We start from the raw sequence: 23,218 nt of genomic DNA, 5'->3' as shown, positions 1-23,218 counted from the left end.
TTTGCATCAGAAGTGTGGTGGAAAAATGCAAAAGTTGCAGGAGCAAGACCATTTTAGAGAAGCAGTTCTTCCCCATAACAGACAATAGTAACATAAGGCTAAAAAAAATTCTGAAGGGGGTGGAGGACAGAGCTGCTCTAATATTGCCATTCAACAATAGCTTCCATATGATAAATGCGCACCCCCAGATACTGTAAGGTATCCAGTTCCCAGCAGAGTTCATCACTAATCACTGGGTTTCAGCACCTGTCTCTGAAGCATGCAGCGGGTAAGCATTTGCCTTGTCCCAGTTCACACGTAAGCCTGAGATTTAACTGAAGCACTTCAACGCCATAAAGGCACCAACTGCATCTGAGCACTCTTCGCATAAGTATAAGTATATAGCATATTATCTTCATAAAATGAGGTGTGTATGTATATGTGTGTGTGTGTGTGTGTGTATACAGGGAGTGCAGAATTATTAGGCAAGTTGTATTTTTGAGGATTAATTTTATTATTGAACAACAACCATGTTCTCAATGAACCCAAAAAACTCATTAATATCAAAGCTGAATATTTTTGGAAGTAGTTTTTAGTTTGTTTTTAGTTTTAGCTATGTTAGGGGGATATCTGTGTGTGCAGGTGACTATTACTGTGCATAATTATTAGGCAACTTAACAAAAAACAAATATATACCCATTTCAATTATTTATTATTACCAGTGAAACCAATATAACAACTCAACATTCACAAATATACATTTCTGACATTCAAAAACAAATCAGTGACCAATATAGCCACCTTTCTTTGCAAGGACACTCAAAAGCCTGCCATCCATGGATTCTGTCAGTGTTTTGATCTGTTCACCATCAACATTGCGTGCAGCAGCAACCACATCCTCCCAGACACTGTTCAGAGAGGTTTACTGTTTTCCCTCCTTGTAAATCTCACATTTGATGATGGACCACAGGTTCTCAATGGGGTTCAGATCAGGTGAACAAGGAGGCCATGTCATTAGATTTCCTTCTTTTATACCCTTTCTTGCCAGCCACGCTGTGGAGTACTTGGACGCGTGTGATGGAGCATTGTCCTGCATGAAAATCATGTTTTTCTTGAAGGATGCAGACTTCTTCCTGTACCACTGCTTGAAGAAGGTGTCTTCGAGGAACTGGCAGTAGGACTGGGAGTTGAGCTTGACTCCATCCTCAACCCGAAAAGGCCCCACAAGCTCATCTTTGATGATACCAGCCCAAACCAGTACTCCACCTCCACCTTGCTGGCGTCTGAGTCGGACTGGAGCTCTCTGCCCGTTACCAATCCAGCCACGGGCCCATTTATCTGGCCCATCAAGACTCACTCTCATTTCATCAGTCCATAAAACCTTAGAAAAATCAGTCTTGAGATATTTCTTGACCCAGTCTTGACGTTTCAGCTTGTGTGTCTTGTTCAGTGGTGGTCGTCTTTCAGCCTTTCTTACCTTGGCCATGTCTCTGAGTATTGCACACCTTGTGCTTTTGGGCACTCCAGTGATGTTGCAGCTCTGAAATATGGCCAAACTGGTGGCAAGTGGCATCGTGGCAGCTGCACGCTTGACTTTTCTCAGTTCATGGGCAGTTATTTTGCGCCTTGGTTTTTCCACACGCTTCTTGCGACCCTGTTGACTATTTTGAATGAAACGCTTGATTGTTCGATGATCACGCTTCAGAAGCTTTGCAATTTTAAGAGTGCTGCATCCCTCTGCAAGATATCTCACTATTTTTGACTTTTCTGAGCCTGTCAAGTCCTTCTTTTGACCCATTTTGCCAAAGGAAAGGAAGTTGCCTAATAATTATGCACACCTGATATAGGGTGTTGATGTCATTAGACCACACCCCTTCTCATTACAGAGATGCACATCACCTAATATGCTTAATTGGTAGTAGGCTTTCGAGCCTATACAGCTTGGAGTAAGACAACATGCATAAAGAGGATGATGTGGTCAAAATACTCATTTGCCTAATAATTCTGCACTCCCTGTGTGTGTGTATATATATATATATATATATATATATATATATATATATATATATATATATATATAAACATCAAAGTCTGAAACACAGCGAAGAAGTCGGCTCCAAGGCGGCAGGCTGTGACAGGGTCGCGAACCCTAATAAATCAGCAGAAAGCTTCTTGGAAAGAAGATAGTGTCACAGCCACTTACTGGTTACGGAAAATGTCTTTTAAAAAGGCAGACACACAAAACGGCAAAAAATAAATTCTCTAACGCGTTTCAGGAGACTCAGCTCCCTTGCTCACAGAGATATTCACAAACCCATTTCCATTATAATATAAACATAAACACAGAAAACGGACTACATTTAGTACATGCACACCTAGCAGCCATCTTAAAGTGACTGGGGACACTAACTCGTTTTAGTGTAACCCATTATACTGAGTATTGCCATATTTTTTTCAAACATATTTCTTATACACATTTATATAACTCTTGACATTCCCATAATAATCATCTTACTTTTTATACAGATCTCAATCAAGAAGTTACCTCAACTCCTTAGCTTGTTAAATACTCATACCTATCATAGTGTTCCTCCTACTTGTACCCGTTCATGTAGTCCTTTAATTTTGTAGAGCTCTTTGCTTTTGTTTCTTTTTTTCTTTTTTCCTTTATCATTTGGTCAATCAGACCCCCTGCCAGGGAAAATGGGAAAATATTATTACCATCATGACTCTAAATAAATCATATAAAAAACAAATTACTGATACTCTTTCTCCACTACTATTAGTTTTACGACCAATCAATATAAATGTACAGATAGTTCTTCATCCTTGTTCATCCCAATCGGTTCCTCTGTATTACATTTAACAATCAACCGTGATTCTAATTTTCTTCCAAAGTCCTGTTACCACCCCTCATTTTCATTGTGATCCTATCAAGAACTATAAACTGTAGTTTATTTTCATTTTTGTTACGGTATTCCTTTAAGTGTCTCGCCACCGGATATGATTTATCCTCATTCCTAATTGCTCTAATATGTTCTAAAATGCGTTTTTTTGCCATGTGTATTGTACTACCAATGTAGAATTTGTTGCATGGGCATTTTAAAGCATAAATACAGTAATCCGATGTGCATGAAACATGCTTTGTTATAATAAATGGTTTTGATGTTCCTGGAAAATGCACCTCCTTACAATTAAAACTGTACTTACAAGCTTTGCATTTACCACAAGTATAAAAACCCTGTATAAACTTTGCTTTTTCATTACTGGATATTGAGCTGTGGCTAAGCATGTCTTTCAAGGAACGACTTCTTGTAAATGTAAAAGCTGGATAATCATCCAATAGTTTACCTATATTTTCATCCATTTTAAGTGCTGGCCAAAATTTTTAGAAGGCTTTTTTAATGTAATTTACCCTATTGTGATACAAGGTAATGAATCTTATCTTAGTATTCTCTTTTCTAGTATAGTTCAACTTATCGACCAACAGATCATCCCTTTTAGTTAGTCGGACCTTTCTAACAGCTTTTTCTATAACAGCCTGCGGGTAACCCCTCTCACGAAATCTTTTGACCATTACTTCAACCTCTCTCTCAAATGTAGTATCTAAACTACAATTCCTTCTGGCCCATAGCAATTCCCCATAGGGAATGCTATAGATTAGATTTTTTGGGTGGCTACTCCTGGCGTGAAGAAGGCAGTTTCCTGCAGTGTTTTTCCTGTATAGTTCACATTCCAATTTGTCATTTACTACCTTGATTCTCACATCCAAAAACTCCAGTTCGGAGGGGTTCATTGTACAGCTAAACTTGAGATTTAATTGGTTGTTGTTCAATTCATCAACAAAATTGAGGGCTGATTCCTTACTGCCTTTCCAGATGCAGAAAATATCCTCAATATACCTCACTCACAGGACTGCTCGGTTTTCAAAACCTGAGATGTTCCAGACCACCTGTTCCTCCCACCAGCCCAGGTATAACCCTATTGCAGTCCCCTGGCACTGACGGTATAAGGGATTGTCAAAAATGAAAAAGTTATAGGTCAGACACATCTGTACCATGTCTAGTAACATTTCAGTATGTAAAAGATATGATAGTGACCTTGCCCTCAAAAAATGTCTCACTGCCTCAGTACGCTTCTCATGTGGTATACACGTCTGTAAACTGTTGACATCTAAACTAAGGAGAAGATAATCATCCTCCCATCCTAATCCATTAATTATCCGTAAAAAATCTCTGTTGTCTTTAATATATGGTGGTAAGTCCTCCACAAAAGGACGCAAAAAATAATCTACATACTTGGAGACATTCTCCGACAAACTGCCCATAGAAGATACTATGGGCCTTCCAGGTGGATCTTTAGCATTCTTATGTAATTTGGGTAAAAAGTAAATTACTGCTGTTATAGGAAATTCAACCTTCAAAAACTGGTATTCTTCCAATTCGATTAATCCTAGTTCTTTCCATTCATCTAATCTGTCAAATACTTTCTTTTTGGCTGCTAGCATTTCATTTCTATCAACCACTGCATAGCTCTCTTGGTCTTGTAGTTGTCTTAATCCCTCTTTTTGATAATCATCTCTGGATAGAATGACAACATTTCCGCCCTTATCACATTGTTTAATTACTATACTATTGTCATTCTGCAAGGACTCAATTGCTTTTCGATGTTTCACTGATAGATTATCATACTTGGGTCTTTTTTTATATCTTAAGTCTTTCAAACATCCAGTAACCCCCTTCTCAAAGACATTAATTGCTTCACAATTTACTGGTGGTGAGAATGTTGATTTGGGTTTGAAATTGCCGTGGCATGAGACGCTGCAGATTCACATACGCCCTCCCACCTCCCCGGGAGCCTGTAGCCGTTATTAGTTGAATGAAAATTTTAAATTTGTAAATAGATATTATTTTACTACACATTATGTACATACATACCTACTCCATTGCATGGGCACATCTAGTATACTCACAACTCCTACCTCACCCTCTGCGAGGAAAACAATTCAGATGGATTCGACGCCCATGCGCAGTGGAGCCGAAAGGGAGGAGTCCCTCGGTCTCGTGACTCGAAAAGACTTCTTTGAAGAAAAACAACTTGTAACACTCCAAACCCAACACTAGATGGCAGGATAATGCACAGCATGTGAATCTGCAACGTCTCATGCCACGAACAGATGTACACTGGGTAAGTTACATTTTCTCTCTCTCTCTCTCTCTCTCTCTCTCTCTCTCTCTCTATATATATATATATATATATATATATATATATATATATATATATATATTAATTAATGTTTGTGTGTGTGTGTGCGTGCGCGCCATCTATCAACAGCCTTCGATAGCAGGTACAATGTCGGATCGTCCGGGCCAGCAATTCAACAGCTATTTCTAATAATACTGGTGAGAGTGGACAACCCTGCTGCATCCTGGCAACCATACATCTGTCCCAATCTTTACACGGGCTGTTGTGGTATAAGAACTGAGTCCATTTGAGGAACCCACTGCCCAGACCCATGCTCGCCATAACAACATAGCGAAAATCCCATTGCAAAGAATTGAAGGCCTTCTCAGTATCAGCTGAAATCTCAAGGGGCTTGGGATAGTCTCTTGAGTGGTGTTTAAGAATGCAAGATTTGCACAAGTTGGTGAATATTGTGTATTGTGCTGCGTATCGGGCACAAAAATTAGAGCTCACTTGCTGAGTGTATAGAAAGGGGAGGTAGATGCTATAGGCCGAATAAGTTTTGCAAGCCGTAAATAGATTTGTCTACAAGTTTGAATTCAAATAGACCTTCTACCCCTGACAGAATCCTCCTATAGGACATATGCATAGGCAATAAATGCGAAATGACAACCCTGGTACCAACAGTGCAGACCTAAGGGAAGCATGAGTTTACCTTTTCATCATTCTATCGATCATAAAAACACTAGAATACTTTCCAGCAAAATGTGTTTATTCAACGGCACTACCTGTCTGGCAGAACCCAGTAAAGCTCTCACTTTTCTAATATAATGTCACTCTTGTGCCTTTACTTAAATACTTCAAACAGTGGCCCAAGGAACATACAAGAGCCATAACATGGCAGAAATAAACAAATCCGCACTTAACCACCCTTCTGTAACCCGCTCTCCTATCCCACTGTACATCACTGTTCTCTCCATCTTCCAAGCACACACCTTGTGCTGACAAAAACCCATCTCGTTAGTCATTCTAATTAGGACTTTCTGCCTGGCAAATATGTTGGAGTTCGTATCCTGGAAAAAACATGAACAAGTTTTCTCATCATTATACACCACTTCTGCATCGCCATCAGTAGCTTGTTCCTCCAGTCCATTGACTGCTTGCAGTGTCATAACTTTTTTTGTCATCTTATCACAGCACCTCTTGATTTCTTCTGAACTAATTTATAGGCCTTCGGTACCATCATCCAACAAGGCTAGAATGGCAATCCTATAATCTGCAGAAACACATTTTCAATTGTCTCACAATTGATTGAGTTGAAATGATGGAATGGACTCCAGTGCCTTAAAATAGGCACCCCTTCGTAGATTCACAAACCTTGATCCTTGAGTCCAGTTTCACAAATGTTGATTGCACATTATTTAAAGGAAGACAACCCCTCAGTGTACATGTGTACTCAGTCATGTAACTGTCAAGCAAGTAGTCTCTGACAATAGAAGTTTTTAGGTTTTGTTCAAGCCTCATTCACACTACCTGTCAGGCACTCCAGTGTGTTTTCTTCACCATATTGTGTCTCTGTTAATGTTTTCTCTCTCAACTTGGTGTTTGAAGCAGTAATGGACTGATGCAGATGCCATCTCTGTAGACTCTTCACTTTTCTTGACACTTATTCACATGTCGCCTGAAGAGGTTGAACCTCTTTTTTGGCGATAGTGCCACACTTTAAAGCAAGAGTTGGAAGTGGGGTTCCATAATAGTAACAGAGTTAAATTGGAACTTTCCCTTACAATGCAAAGTTACCCTGCAGCATTGTCTCAAAGAACAAGTGTGTGTACAAAAGCGAGCCATGAATGGGTTGTGGTAGTCTGATCTCGGATGACGGGGTGCAGATGTTTATGAGCACCAGGGGCCACAGTTCGTTCTCTGGGGGGTGGAAACTGCTGTTATATTGGCTCAGTCCCCCATCTGTATTCACACCACCATCTACTTGTGTCCTTTTGCTTCCTACCCTTGTTTCTTGGTTTTCTAATGTTCCATTATACCGACTGCCTCTACCGGCTCCTCTGAAGGCACCCTGTCATTTTAGGATGGAGAATGCATTGGGAGTCTGCCCAACCAGTAGTCCATTCCTGCCACGTCCCAATGCACCCTACCTTCCCAGGCATAGAGGTCAGCTTCAGTGACCTGCTTGGCAAGTGGGGGCATTTAGCAGGTCAGGAGACTGGGTTTTAGTCAAAGCTTTCACTTTTGCTGCTTTTTACCTGTGTCTGCCTTGCCTTGATAATTCTCTTTTGATTTATTGGTCTAAGTTATTTCTGAATGTTTTTCGATCAATTTATCCGATTCCAAAGATAATCAAATCCAAGTAATGCAAGGATGGTATGAAATGTAAGTGCCTTTGAGTGGCTTAGTCAGAGTTGGTTCACTGGCCTGCTTCACCTGCCAGCGAAAACTGAGATTGTCACTAGTGCTATTGATTCTGCAGCTGGAGTCTGGAGAGGTCTGTATGCATAATGGCATATGGTGAGGTAATGGCACTACCCTACCTAAACATTAAGTAAATGATGCTTAAAGGTCTTTCATAAATGTGGATTTTGTGGCTTTTTGCTTGTAGAAAATCCCTTTCTAAACTCTGTTTTATTAGCCACTTGATTATTGTGCTTAGAAAAGTATCCTCCCTTACCTCCCAACTACTATTCTTGTCGGAATGCCATTCCCCATTCCCCAAGCAAGCTCTGTGTTGGTCTCATCGCTGTTCGACTTAGCCCCATTGCTCTATCCGAGGTTCTTTTGTTTATTCTTTCTTTGGCACCGTAGGGCTCTGCTTTGGGCACCCTTAAAGGGTAATTATCTGCCATTTCAGCCTTTCTTAGGTTACCTGATTAGCCCCTACTCTTTAAATCTCCTATTGTGAGTAGATTCCTAAAAGGTCTCACCGTTTATTTCCTCCCACTCCATTTATCATGCCTCAGTGGGACCTCAATCTTGTCCTTACTTATTTAATGTGTACTCCCTTTGAGCTGATGCACAATTGTCTCTTACGGCTCCTCACCTTCAAAACTGTCTTTCTTGTTGCCGTCACCTCTGCTTGCAGGGTGAGTGAGCTTCAGGCCCTTTCTTCCACACCTCCATACTTGTCTGTGCACCCTGGCAAAGTGGTGTTGCACACTAAGGCTTCCTTCCTTCCAAAGGTGGCTACGCCTTTTCATGTAGGCCAGTCATCACTCTACCTACCTTCTACGCACACCTACATCGTTCCCATGAGGAGGAGATACTCCACCATCTGGACCCAAAAAGAGCATTGGCGTTCTATCTAAATCTTACTAAAGATTTCTGGGTGGACGATCAACTCTTTGTTGGGTATGTGGGTGCGATAGAAGGGAAGGCGGTGCAAAAACGTACCATCTCTCGATGAGTACTTCTTTGCATCAAGATGTGCTACGCTTTGACCAAGAAGCAACGCAACCCCCTGAGGGCTTGCGTGCTCATTCCATCAGAGCAACTGCTGCTTCAACTGCATTGGCATGCAAAGTTCCTGTTCTGGATATCTGCCAGGCAGCTACGTGGGCGTCCTGCACACATTTGATAAACACTACAGCCTGGACAGTCAGGTCCGTCGGGACAGCTACTTTGGTCATTCTGTCCTGCAGGACTTCCTAGTATGATCTTGGTTCGTAGCCCACCACCGAGGATGGCATTGCTTGGGTATCTATTCTAAGGTAAGGAATCTGCAACTAGAAGTCTGTATCAGATGTACAAGTTAATGACCTTCGATAAGGAAGTATCTGATAGAGATATTCTAGTTGCAGATTCCTTACTGGCCCACCCATCCTCCCTGCTTGCGAACTGATATCTAGGGACAGGGATTCCTCCTTCAGGTCTATAGCTCTGATGCATCAATCTCAGTGCTCTGCGCTTTGGTGTGGAAAGTTGTTAAAAGAAACTGACGTCACTGCACTGAGGTGGCGTCTATGTACTACTCCCGACGTCATCACGGCGACTACAAGGCCCTTGGAGTCGACTGACGCCACCTACCGACGCGCAAGGGTATTGCTTGAAGAAAAATCTCTGGATCCAGTCTGACGCCTGGGGGAAATTCTAAGCTAAGGAATCTACAACTAAAATATATCGCTACCATATACTTTGTTACCAAAGGTAAGTAACTTGTACTTCCAGTTATCTGAGGTGATGATCTCTGTGCATCATCTGCCTCTAACAGCAGCTGGAGATCTGTTTTTTCTGTTCCTCATCTCTTCTGCAATCGTGCAAACATGTTGTTGGTCTGCACATATGCAAAAAGAACAAGTGATGGATGGAATGCTGAACAATGTCAAACATTCACCCCAGTACAGAGATCTGGGCCTAAATCCATCGTTTTTTTGCTGCCCATGCCATTCCAGTTTGGACCCAGCCATTTGCAAATCAGTCTTGACCCTGTTCCCCATGGGAGCAGTCCAGCCCGAACTGCCAGGCCAGGTCTTCCCTGGACTGGAAACAAGCATCCTGGGACCGGTATCGCACGCATCATCCATTTGTGTTGCTAAAATTGGTCTGCACATAGCCCCGTTTTGTTTCACGTTTTCGGTCTCTAACCTTGACCTTTACTGAATAGGGATAAAGCTTCTTACATCTTTCCTTTAATTTGTCTAGTATATGGCATTAGTTGGTTTTCCAAATGAGATTTAACGTTTATGGTTGATCTTATGTTCTCTTTTGTATTACTTTTGAAATTGTGTTTTCATGTTTTAACTGTTTGTATATTTCTTGAACCTTCCTGTTTTGAAGTACAGGTTTGTTATCATTGGAAACAGTGCCTACACTGCTCTATTTTGTTACAGGGTTTCACAGCAGCCCCTTGTGGATATGTGTTTCAACTTGAGCTTACTCCTAGGTGACTGGTGGGCTTGGCTATGTGTGCTGCCGATCACTTCCTTCATCAGCTCTCAGCTCCTGCTGCTCGACTTGGGCCCACAGAGATTTAGGTTTTATGGCTTCCTTCCTTGTCTCCAAACATTGACGCTGTTTGGTCCCCTGCTCCAACCCCTGTGGTAGTGACACCACAGGCAGAGGAACAGTTCAGCTGAAAGATGATAGGCCACAAGAAGGAGCTGCTCTCCCCATGTCACACAGCAGTACTGCCTCCTCTTCGCCAGTTATGAGTAGATGAAAACAGTATCCTCATCTATCTCAAGACATTGCTTCACCCACACGCCCGGTGATCAGGGTAAGTTTTAGACTTGGGGGTGTTGGCTAGGCTGTAGAAACCCACCACCCTTATCTGTAGTGCTCATACAATGATGTTTAGAGTGTTTGGCTTTAAAGAAGGCAAGGTGGAGAGCTAGGACTAACATGTAGGTATCTTTTTTCCGGCTGTCTAATTTAGAATGCAAAACGATTTACACTCCAGCACAGTGCTTGAAATTAGATTCTGAAAGTTTTTCTTGTGTTCCTAAGAGTATATTTTATTTAACAGGTTTAATGATATCCATGTGCCCATTCGTCTGGAATGTGTAAAGTTTGCTAGCCACTGCCTTGTAAACCACCCAGATCTAGCCAAAGATTTAACAGGTACTTATTTAAAATTCAATATTTTTAAATAGAGGTTTTGTTTGACAGGTTAAAAATGTTTTGTGTTCTGTTGCAATGATCATTCCCCTTGCGCCCTCCCTGATTCCCCCCCTTCAGATGCATATTTTAAGTTTGTCAAGTTTTGTTCATTTACAATTTAGCTCCTAAGAATGTAATTGTTGGTCAGTATTTATCCTTTGTAGAGTGCTTATACACCAGGGTTTTAAGAATGTTACGCACAAACTATAATTCTTTAAAAGAAGTGGATGCCATGAAGCCAGTGGAGCATGCCAGAATCTTGTGAATACCCACATCAATTTGAGCTGCATAGTTCTCTGTCACCTCAAGGACCAACAGAGGCCCAACCTTTATTCCATTACTATGAACTATCCGCAAGCTTGATAAGTGACTGCAGAATACCTCTCATCACAGTGAGACCTGACAGACATGCTCATAGCTTTAGATATAATAAACAGGTCCAGTAGAAGGCAAAGATTTGAGATGTCGATTTCCGCACAAGTTCTTGACTGAATTTACAAGCTTAAAATAGATACTCAATCGATTGGTCAGAAATTGTGCCCCAGAGGTACGTATAGTGGAAAACTTACTTATATTTTATAGAAATTGAATTTGAGCCACTGGAATTGAATTTGAGCCACTGGCTATCTATCCAACTCCAGCCTTCACCATGAAAAGAGAGCTGCTAAAGAACCCAATGAGGAGGACACAAATTGCAATGCCTGATTAGGGAGCAAGTGAGCCAGGCATGGAGTGACTGGTAAACCCAATATGATAAAAGGACAGGCTTGACTTGTTAGCAATCCAATGAAGTTGAATCCAAAAACGTTGGTTGTGATAAGGTATTGTTAAAGACATCGTTGGATGGTTCTTCCCCATAACAGGCATTCTAATCTTCTTCTGAAAAACACTTTATGTGCACCAGTTAAAATGTACATTTATGACTGTGAGTTCAGCTCAGAGGAAGTGTGATCTTCAATGTTCACATACCCACCTATACATGACCTGCTTGATGGTCAGCTGGAGAAGTTTACTTAGCTATTTTTTCACATTTTAGTACTGTGACTTCATATGAGTGGCAATAAGAGATGCAGTTGTCACGATTGACTCTTAACCCTCGTCTCCGTAATGGTTCTTGTAGCAGCACCTGCCTTTGGCTGCAACATGCATTGTGGGATGATAAAAACCGCATTTGATGTTAATTCAACAGCTATTACTGTTTTTAGTACTTCTTGCTTCAAAAGCCATAACACCAACTTTCTCAGTAAAATCTGCTAATGTGTCAGTGTGGTTAAACATATTTGATTTAGAGAGTAGGTGGGACAAATGGTTTTCTCTTCAGGACACATAAGTTTCTGCAGCATTTTTTCAGTTGTACATGTAGTTATTAAACATTCTACTCTCCTGGGACCCCAGCAGAAAGTACGCATTTTAATCCCTGTTAGACATCTAAGAAACATTGAAATCTTTGTTTAAAATAAAAAAAATAAAAAAGCCAAATGCAGTTTGCTTTGTTAACCTTGAGGATGCAGTACACCGTTTGTCTGACGCTTTCGGGTATACCCTACGCTACTTGCTGTTGTGCAAGGTTAAGGACAACGCCCCTCAAATCGTTTCCCTCCGTGATGACCACTCTGTCTCATATACCCTTGTTTACCACTAAAAAATAGTTCTTCTCAGTGCCATTGTTCATAGAAAATTCCAGCAAATGTGAACTTATAGTGAAGAATTTGGCGTACATTTTCCTGCATGGAGTTGTGATGCACAGATGGAATGGGTTGAATCACACTTTGTTTGATATGTTTGGCTTGGCTGGGTTCTGCTAGAATGAAAAAGACCTTGCTATGCAGAGAAACGTTACACAAGTGAAGGGAAACCACAAAAGTTTATAACTTTTGCAAGGAACATGAATCAAGTAATTTTTTGAACAGTTGATGGGGAAAAGAACTTATACACACACTTATGCCCACTCAAATGGCTCTGGTAAACACCCACTTGGACCACATTCAGATGCTAGACATATGTAAGATAGAAGCTAAAAATGAATGCGTACACAAGAACTTTAGTGAACAAGACCCTGGCACTCTTACGTTTGTGCTACATGACTACCACTTGCATAATCGCAAATTCTTGAATGCAGACCTGAATTTGACTTCTCCATGTAGGACCTGGATAAACATAATAGGATATTTTTACCTGTGTGTTGACAGATTCAATGTAAAATGAAAAACAAGTTTACTCGTCTAAACGGGCCATAAGCTTCCATCAAATAGTGGCTAGATCGGGCACAAGGTGGGCTCCAGCCCAAATTTATGATTTGTGCATAAATTGTAATTTAAATTTTCGTGAAATCGCAGCTATTTTTGGTCCTAATTCTTAAATCTCATATGAGCAGTACCATCTACCTCCTGCATCAGAGCTGATATCCCGGATGGCGAGGCACTTCAAAAATAAGGAGTAATAATTTGCTAATGTCTAAGTTGATGGGTAATACCCTGGGAATACAGCTTAAAACTGCCTGTCCTGCTGGAGAATGTTTGCCATAATGTCACTTTATCCAGTATTGGATCTTTCATAAATTCACATGCTTGAATCATCCCCGTCGTCGAAGTGGGAGTCCCACGGTACATGAAATAGCAATATTTAACAAATAATGTTTTTTTGCCATAGGCTATAACGGAAATACCAGTCACTCATATAGCTTATCCAGGTCCTTTTGTGAAAAGGACCCAAACTTACCTGCTGGCCAATCAGGCACCAGCACCCTCTAGAACACTCTCCAGAGAAGCTCCTTCCCTCAGATTTTCTACCGCACGTCGTTTGAAGGGAGTCTCCCTGAGCTCTGCTCAGTTTTCTACTTCTTCAGAAGCTTTTTTCTCTCAGAGAAGTTAAGATGTCGGATTCTTCTAGAAAAGGCCTTTTCCGTCCTTGCAAGACCTGTGGAAAGAAACGGCTCCATGTGGATGATCCACATAAAGACTGCTTGTATTGCCTCTACCCACAACACCAGGTGAAGGACTGCAAGATATGTCGTACTTTCTCCACAAAAACCCTCAGAGACCGTGAGGGTAGACTCCTGACATGGTTACAGGCAAACTCCTGTACTTCAGGTGAGGAGAGTGGGTCAGAAAGGCCACACAAAAGGTCCAAATCTGAGGACCTGGGCCAGACGGAAAAATCTAGAAAGAGGCAGAAATTACATCATGGTAAAGGCTTACAGACTTCAATTTCCTCTGAGCCTTCCTCTCCTCTTCAAAAGAATGAGTCCTACCGTCTTTCTCCTTCCTCAGAGCCTTCTTCTTCTAGAAAGGTAGCCATTAAAATTAAGTCGACGACACCACCGTCGACGACCGCGACGACGACGATGGTGTTTACAGCTACCGTCTCCACTTCCTCATCGACGAGACCATCGTCGGTGACGACTACATTGACGTCAACGGAAGGGCTCCTATACCCTCAATCAAACCTCAGTCTACGAGGATTCCAGAACGGATTGCGTTGACTACAACATATTCGCTGATAACACCGTCGACAAAAGCCCCGTCGACTATAACATCATCTACGACAGCGTCGTCGGCCGTCTCACCATCGACGAGACCACTGTCGACGAGACCGTAGTCGATGGAAAAATCATCCATGATCACAGTACCGTCGACGGCATCTTCAACATTCACACCATCTACTATGCCACTGGTGCCTGTCAGACAGATAGAGGCTACTCCTACCTCTTCCAGGTCTCCGGATCTTCGAGCCATGGTCAGGATCACATCTCTGCCCAGATCAGAGATTTATCCCACAGACACGTCTCCAAGCAAGGTGTCAACTTTAGTACCCAGTCATCTACTTGACTGGGAGGAATCCGATGAGGGTCCATTCGGAGATGCCCACAGCCCATCACAGCTCCACGTTAAATATCAGGAAGAGGACGACGATGATGAGTATGACCAATACCAACCATACTACTCACATCAAGAACGCTATTACCAACCGAGAGAGCCTCAGCCAAGAGACTCTATTCAGATGCCTTCCTCCTTAATCCAGGATTTACAATCCATGCTACAGTATTATAGGAGGAGGTTCCCAGGTACAGCAGAAAATCAGCCACCACAGCCAGCTTCTCCTGCTACACCAAGAAACGTCCCTCCGCCTCCAGCTACTCCCAGGATGACACCTCATTCTGTTTTAGCCGCACCCCCTGGAGATGAAGGTTCGACTTCAGGGGAAGAAGAGGAAGAAGGAGAGATTTCTACCCCGCAACATCCCACTGAGGAATGGGATGACTACTTATCCCCCACTCCTTCTCCTCCACCACCTCGCCCTTCTGATTCTCCACCTGAGGATATAGGTGGTTTCCACAACCTAATGGACAGGGCTGCCGCACGCTTTCACCTTCCAACATCTGTCTCTGTCGGAATGTTTCCTGCATGATTTTAAGGAGCAGTCAAGGAAGTGCGTACGGTCCATTCCCATTATTCTTTATATGGAGTGAGGGTACAAAGATCATGCACAACCCGGCAACAGTCCTGCCAGTACCGCAAAAATTGGACAAGAAATACAAGGCACCCCAAGACTCTCCGGCATGTCTCACTGGCCACCCAAAGCCTGACTCCGTGATTTCGCAAGCGGCTCAAAGGCTTTCTAAGAACCCGTCGACGCCTATCTCTACTCCTCCAGACAGAGAAGGAAGGAGATTGGATAATGTGGGCAAAAGATTCTCCTCCATGTCAGCTATCACTGTCAGAGCAGTAAATTCATTAGCAATCCTGGGTCGTTATGACCGGCAAATGTGGTCGGATATGCAACCTTTCATCGATCTTATCCCTGAAAGCAAGCAAGCAGAGGCACGGAAGATCTTCCAAGAAGGTGAGCGTACGTCGGAGGAGATAATTGACTGCCCTCTAGATATAGCCTCCACCGGCTTTCGTCAGCTGGCTGGTGCCGCGGTCTTACGCCGCCAGGGTTGGCTCAAAGCAACATCTTTCACGCTGGAAGTGCAGTCTAGAATCCTCAACATGCCCTACGATGGCGAATCTCTCTTTGGCAAGCACGTAGATGACTCGCTCCAGGCCATGAAGACCGACACAGATACTGCCTTTTCCCTAGGTAACCTACAGTACCGGAAACAGCCCTTTCTGGGTGCTAGAGGAAGAGGATTTACCTCATTTCGAGGTTCCTTTCACAGACAGTACCAGCAACCCCAATATAGGCAGTCCTATCATCAACAGTATAGGCAACCATCTACGGCTTCTTACGCCAGACAAGGAGGAAAGAGAAGACAGGTTTCACAAAACAGAGATCAACCCAGAAAGCAATGATCTTCTCCACGCACCGGCTATGCTTCCACAATGTTCACACCATCAACGAATAGGAGCAAACATCTCCAACTACATCCAGAAGTGGAAGAAAATAACATCAGACAAATGGGTGCTGGATATAGTGACAAGAGGTCATACCCTGGAATTCATACAAAAAACACTGCATCATCCACCAAGAACAGGCAGACCGCTCCATCTTCGTCTGCTTCAACAGGAGATATTCTTTATGCTTGCCAAGGGAGCTATAGAAAGAGTTCCAGTTCAGCAACGAGGTCTCGGATATTCTCCTGTTTCTTCTTGATAAGGAAAAAGTCAGGGGAATGGCGACCGATACTAGATCTCAGGAAACTCAACAAGTTCCTTTGCAAGCAGTCCTTTCAGATGATCACGCTGTCGGATATCCTACACCTTCTCAATCCTGGAGATTTTATGACAACATTGGATCTCCAGGATGCTTACTTCCACATACCAATACATCAGAAAAATCGGAAATATCTCCGCTTTGCTGTATCCGGTGCCCATTATCAGTTCAATGTTCTACCATTCGGGCTGAGGTCAGCTCCAAGAATCTTCACAAAATGCCTTGCCCCAGTAGCAGGTTTCCTCCGCAGCAAGGGCTTCCAGGTGTTTCCATACCTGGACGACTGGCTCATAAAAGCTCCGTCTCCGCTACTAGCCTCCGAGGCTACAAACGCTTGCCTGAAATTATTCTGCAGTCTGGGGCTAACAGTAAATCTACAGAAGTCTGTCACACTTCCCTCATTAAGAAGAGTCTTCCTGTGGGCAAGAAATAGACACCATCCAGAACAAAGCATACCTCAATCCGGCACGGCAGCAGAAGCTAACCAACTTAGCTGTCAGAATTTCCACAAAAGAGTTTGTTTCAGTACGACTGTTCAAGTCGCTTCTGGGCATTATTTCCTCAGCCATCGTCCTAGTTCGACTTGCAAGGCTGAGAATGAGACCGTTACAAGAAGAACTAAAACTCCAATGGACCCAGTCGCAAGGGTCCTTCGACGACTTAATAACTGTCGCACCAAAAATTCGGCTGGCGTTGAAGTGGTGGTCTCAGACCAACCATCTCTCCCAAGGTCTTACTTTTCTAACACCAATGACAGACTTTATCATCACCACAGACGCTTCCTTGGAAGGCTGGGGAGGCCATTTACAAGACATGCGCATTCAGGGAAGATGGTCCAATCTCCAGAAAGGAATGCACATAAACCTGCTGGAATTGAAGGCGATCCATCTCACGCTCAAGGCTTTTCTTTGACGCATCACCGGGTCCTCAGTGTTGGTCAGGACGGACAACACAACAAGTATGTTTTACATCAACAAGCAGGGAGGAACAAGATCCCTCTCCTTCTCAAGGGAAGCTCAGTCTCTTTGGGACTGGCTCACGCTGCACAATGTTCGCCTCAGGGTGGAGCACCTGCCAGGGGTCAACAACGCCCTAGCGGACTCTCTCAGCAGGACGGACGACAACTGCCACGAGTGGGAACTCAACCAGAACATACTCGACGGCATCTTCCAACGATGGGGGTCAGCCGATCCTAGATTTGTTTGCCACCAACCTGAACGCCAAATGCCAGTTCTATGCCAGTCGATACCCACTCCCGGGGTCGTGGGGAAATGCTCTTTTGATGCGATGGTCCGGGATCTTTGCCTACGCTTTTCCCCTCATCCCGTTGATACCCAGGCTCCTCAGGAAAATGAAGTCCGAATGCTGCAAGATCATTCTCATAGCCCCCAGATGGCCCAGATAGTACTGGTACACAGAGCTCCTACTCCGGTCCGTGGCCAATCCAGTCCATCTTCCTTGCAACCACAACCTTCTCACAAAGAATCAGGGTCTAATCCTTCATCCCGATCCAACTTCTCTTCAATTGCATGCTTGGCTCCTGAGTTCAGAGAGTTTCACGGTATGAACATCGATCAGGAATACAGACTGATATTATCTAGGGCACGAGCAGAGAGCACAAAAAAGACGTACAAACTCAAGTGGAAGAGATTTTGTGTTTGGTGCTCTCAGAACAATTTCCACCCGTTACAAATTAAGCCTGAACAAATTTTTTCGTACCTTCTCACACTCTCTAAGGCTGGTCTTTGCCATGCATCAGTCGAGATTCACCTAGCAGCTATAGCCTCCTATAGGCAATCACCTGAGATGCCCTCAATCGGTTCATCCAGAATCATTAAGCAGTTCATGAAAGGACTCTTCTGCACTTTCCCTCCGGTGCGGTTACCTCCGCCAGAGTGGCACCTCAATATAGTCCTGTCTCAGCTCATGAAAGCCCCTTTCGAACCTATTCACAGGGCGTAACTCAAGTACATCACATAGAAAGTGGCAACGCTGCTTGCTCTCACTTCCACCAGGAGAGTCCGTGATATACAGGCTTTTACGACTAAAGAACCTTTTCTGATTTTTTCTGATGACTTTGTTATGCTCAGGACCAACTCCAGATACATTCCAAAGGTGCCATCTTCATTCCATCTCAATGAGCCCGTGATACTACGAACCTTTTTTCCAAATCCAACTACAATCGCAAAAAAAGCTCTACATTCTTTGGACATCAAACAGTACCTCAAATTTTACCTTCAAAGTACCAAACAGGTCAGGAAATCAGATCAACTCTTTGTATCTTATTCTCTTGGACGACAAGGAGCAGGGGTCACCAAGGCCACTATAGTCTGGTGGATTTCCTCTACAATTCAGTTCTGTCACACCAAAGCAGGAAAACCGTTGATTAGGCGCCCGACAGCCCACTCCACGAGAGCAGTCTCCACATTGGCTGCTTTGTTTCATGGTATTGCCCTGGATAAGATATGTCAAGCTGCGACATGGAAGACTACGCACTCCTTTACGCAGTACTATTGTTTGGAGTCCTCGCAGAGAACTGACTCTCTAGTTGGACAAGCTGTTCTACATCATCTCTTTCACTAAGGTGAGACCTTTCCTTGGTTATATAGAAACTGTTTGATGTGCAAATAGCCCATGATTGCTATACAATATACTTTGACATGCTTCTACATAAGTATTTATGTGGTTATGTATAGGTGTGTATATGTGTGTGTGTGTGTGTATGTATATATATATATATATATATATATATATACTTGGATTTCAGTATATGTGTATTTGTACTTAGAATTATCTGTTTTTGTTTGAAGTTCATAATACAAGATTAATGAGCTAACTATTTCATATAGATTGTAAAGAATTTCCATGCTCCCACCCTCCATCCTCTGCGAGTATGTTTATCAACAGTACTGCTGGCTATTCAGATTCAAGCATGTGAATTTATGAAAGATCCAATACTGGATAAGAAAACAAGTTACCTGTGACTACAGTTATCCAGTATTGGTATCTTTCATAAATTCACATGCGACCCACCCTCCTCCCCTTAGACGCTCGCATTTCCTCTCAGGTTATAATCTTTTCACTCTTGTGCTGGAAAATCTGAGGGAAGGAGCTTCTCTGGATGACGGTGCTGGTGCCTGATTGGCCAGCAGGCAAGTTTGGGTCCTTTTCACAAAAGGACCTGGATAAGCTATATGAGTGACTGGTATTTCCGTTATAGCCTATGGCAAAAAAAAAATATTTGTTAAATATTGCTATTTTAAGTACCGTGGGACTCCCACTTCGACGGGGATGATTCAAGTATGTGAATTTATGAAAGATACCAATATTGGATAACTGTAGTTACAGGTAAGTAACTTGTTTTTCTTACTCATTGTCATCCTCAGAACAAGGAAAAGGGAGGTGGTTGTTTAAGCAAAGGACAAGTGGTATAGCAGAAAACTGGCCAAGTTAAAATGAGAGGCTGGAACTTAAAGCGGTATGGATGCTAATTAATGATTGAAATGGGCAAGAATCAATTCTAACGAGAAAAGAAGGGCCACAATGAATCCATTAAGAGCAGGTCTCAAAAGCAAACCTACACAAATTTCAGCATAGTTTGTCTATTGTCTAATTAGGTGCCTTATACCTTACACCTAGCCTCCTGGTCGGTTACATTTCCAACTGTAGTGCAGATTCACCCAAATCTGCACCTGTGAAGTTAGTCATTAGTTGCTGTGTGATGTCCATTATAGATGCTCTTGTTTTCCACAATTGTCGCAAAGCAGAAAGTACAGTTGTCCTTCATTAGAAATGACCATGTTGCTCCCTTAAACCACTTCGCTCTTCTAGCCTAGGACATTTGAGCAGTCAAGGCTTTAATATAGGGTTGGTTTAGAGTCTTAGACGTGGCGTTACACAGTAAAAAGCAAATAATAAATTGCCTATTCCACGAGAGCTATTGCTTTTGTACAGAATAGAGCTTTATTTGAATGTAAGTGAAATAGAGCAGTTAATATTAAGTTGAGCGTAAAGAAATAGAAGATGCTTGCGCCTTCTAGAGTAGACATAACTCAAATACTATTGTAGTATTTATGTACTAGGCACTAGTTTTTATAATGCTACCATCTGCCCATTATTATTGTATTTTTGTGTGCACCTCAATTGCTTTATTTTATTGAACATTCGTTTGGAGGTATCACAGAGGCGATAAATGACTTGCAATCAAAGAATAAACCCGAGACCGATTTAGAAAATAACACTTCTTTTTTGTTTTTTTCATAAATACTTTAAACCAAAGAACTTTGTTTCAGCATAAACTCTTTTCACTTGCAAAAATCAACACTTGATACATTTTCAGAATCCTTCAGTGTTAACCTGTTGATGGAATTTCAGCAAACAAGTACTTTATGACCACTCACAGGGCCAGTCATATATACTTAAGGTGAGCACTGGGCAAGGTTCAGGACCGAACCAACAGGTCACTCCAGGCAGCACTGGGGCGGCCAGTGCAGTACGGCGTCAGGTGCCCACTGTATTTCAGTGGGTATTGGTCTCCGTGGATTGCTGCAGGCTCTGGCTGGGGGGGTCAGGCAGGGACAACAAACAGGTAGGTCACAAATGTGGGGTGATCTGGGATGTAGGTGCACCTTTGGTCCTCTTCTCCAAGGCCCAGGGAGGACAGATTTGTTTGGGGGGGGAGGGGGTTCTTGCGGTCAGAGGCTTCAGGCATCATTGTGGAGTGAAGGAGGGGTGAAACCACAGTGGACTCGAGCTCAGGAGAGCGGGGGGACATTGTTGACCCCAAGGGTCCACTTCAACTCGGGCCAGCGGCAACAAGTGCAGTGGTTGCTGTCAGGTTTTTCTCACCACAGAATCTGTGGGGGAGGGGACTCCAGGGAGTCCTGGAGGGGTGAAACTACAATGGACTCGGACTCTGGGCAGCTGGAGGTATTTTGCTGGCACTGGTGGTCCAATCCCATTAGGGTTGATGATGGAGGGTGCAGTGGTGTTTTCAGGTGTTGGGTCTTTGCAGTTCCTGAGGCTGCAGAGTCCTTTCGGTAGAGTTGGTTGGGGAGCAGGTTCGCTGCTCACTGGAGACTTGAGTCCTTTTCAAAGGCAGGCAGTCCTTTCAGGTTTCTGGAGGTTCAGCTTCAGGACAAGGTGTCTTCTGGTGCAGAGACTATCGATGAGTGCCGAAACGCTGGCGGGGTTGGTACCAGGTCAGCTTCTGCTTCTGCGGGTGTGTCTCTTCTTTGTCCTTTTCTTCTTAGGTCATCAGGATCCCGGTTCAGGAGTGCCACCTAAATACTCAATTTAGGGGTGGTACAGGGAGTGCCAAGTCGTAGCAAATAGGTTGCCCACATTTAGGGTGACTACACCCTTTATATGACCTTTTCCGTTGGGGAAGTGGGCATAACCCTAACCCTAGTGGCCTAATTTCTTCCAAACCAAGATGGAGGAATTTAAAAAGCTTGCCTACCTTAGGGATGGGACTGGTATGAAATGGCACACCTCCTAATCTGTCTAATTATTCCATCTGTTCTGTGACCAAAAGTGGGGTCAGGACTGGGGGGTTTGTCACATCTGCCATTTGGAAAGACCTTGGTCGCATTACAGAGGCGACCAGACCTTTTGAAGCTTCCTGTCGTGGAATGTCCATCCTGCCTGGAGAAGGTGTCAACACCCCTACCCAGTGCAGGATTTTGTCTCTAGACCCGAGGGCACTAACTCTCACCTTGGGGAGTCAGAAATGTTCTAAGGTGGCTGCAATCATTTAACACACTAGTAGTTGGTAGGTTTTGGGGGTGCACCTCTAAGGTGCCCTCTGGGTGCATGTATTGGTAAATCCAACACTGACATCAGTGTGGCTTCACCAATATGAGATGGTTGATATCAAACATCCCTATCTTCAGTGAAGCCATCATGTGGCTGGGGCACACTTAGTGACTAGTGCCCAGCACTTGTATTTAAAATGGCTTCCCTGGTCACTTGCTATGTCTGAGAATCGACAAAGACATAGCAGGGGCATATCTGCTTGTGCAGATATGCCCTCACATGTAATATAATGCACCCTGCCTTAGGGCTGTAACGCATGCTAGAGGAGTGCTTACATAATTTTCATATAGTGTTAGGGGACATGGCATACAGGCTGTGTGCCATGTCGTGTTTTCAATTTTGGGAGCACCTTGTCACACAGCCTGCAGTGGCAGTCTGCATAAGGTTGGTGCTGGCTCCCTCAGAGTGGCACAAGTTGAGCTGCAGCGCTGAGGCACCCTCTTCAGTACCCATGCTCTAGGTTCCAGGGATATCATTTACTAGGGACTTATAGGGGGCTCAAAAGACCTGGTCGCTTTGGTATCAAGTGACTAGGTGTCTCCTCTTAGGGAAGGAATAGTGGCACTGGGGACCTGGTTAGCAGGAACCTAGTGCACTTCAGTCGAAGTTTCATCTAAACCCCAGGCAAAAAATGGGGGAGGGGGGGGTGCTGCAAGCAGAACCCATCTCCCTACACACCCATTATTGCTCACTATGTAAACCTGCTGGTGATCCAGAAGGTCCAGCCTGACTGCTGCTGCTTGTTACTAAATTAGATATTGCCACTCTTGTGACAAAAACATTGTCTCCAGCTTTGTTAAGGCAGCAAATATGTAATGTTATATGTGATCATCAAACTCTGTGGTATTATTTCCTTGGTTCCAAAAGTTAAACATACTTGTATCTTCTTACTTGAGCCCCAATTTAACTGCCGACAGCCCCTGCTTCGGTTGTGGGGTGTGTCTTCTTTCAAAGCTAGCATGTAAGGTATAGAACT

The 23,218-nt window shown here is 43.3% G+C and overlaps 1 protein-coding gene across 2 annotated transcripts in view; it reads left to right on the top strand.

Annotated features, from left to right (window-relative positions):
* PDS5B (PDS5 cohesin associated factor B) overlaps positions 1–23,218 on the top strand; it is an 813,886-nt gene that overhangs the window by 195,022 nt on the left and 595,646 nt on the right. For both annotated transcript variants that reach the window (XM_069205557.1, XM_069205556.1), the window contains exon 10: positions 10,637–10,731. In XM_069205557.1, the coding sequence (XP_069061658.1) occupies positions 10,637–10,731 (95 nt within the window). The remainder of the gene's footprint in view (positions 1–10,636; positions 10,732–23,218) is intronic.

Source organism: Pleurodeles waltl, chromosome 8, assembly GCF_031143425.1.
Source record: "Pleurodeles waltl isolate 20211129_DDA chromosome 8, aPleWal1.hap1.20221129, whole genome shotgun sequence".
Classification (NCBI taxonomy): Eukaryota; Metazoa; Chordata; class Amphibia; order Caudata; family Salamandridae; genus Pleurodeles; species Pleurodeles waltl.
This window is presented reverse-complemented; position numbering and strand designations above follow the sequence as displayed.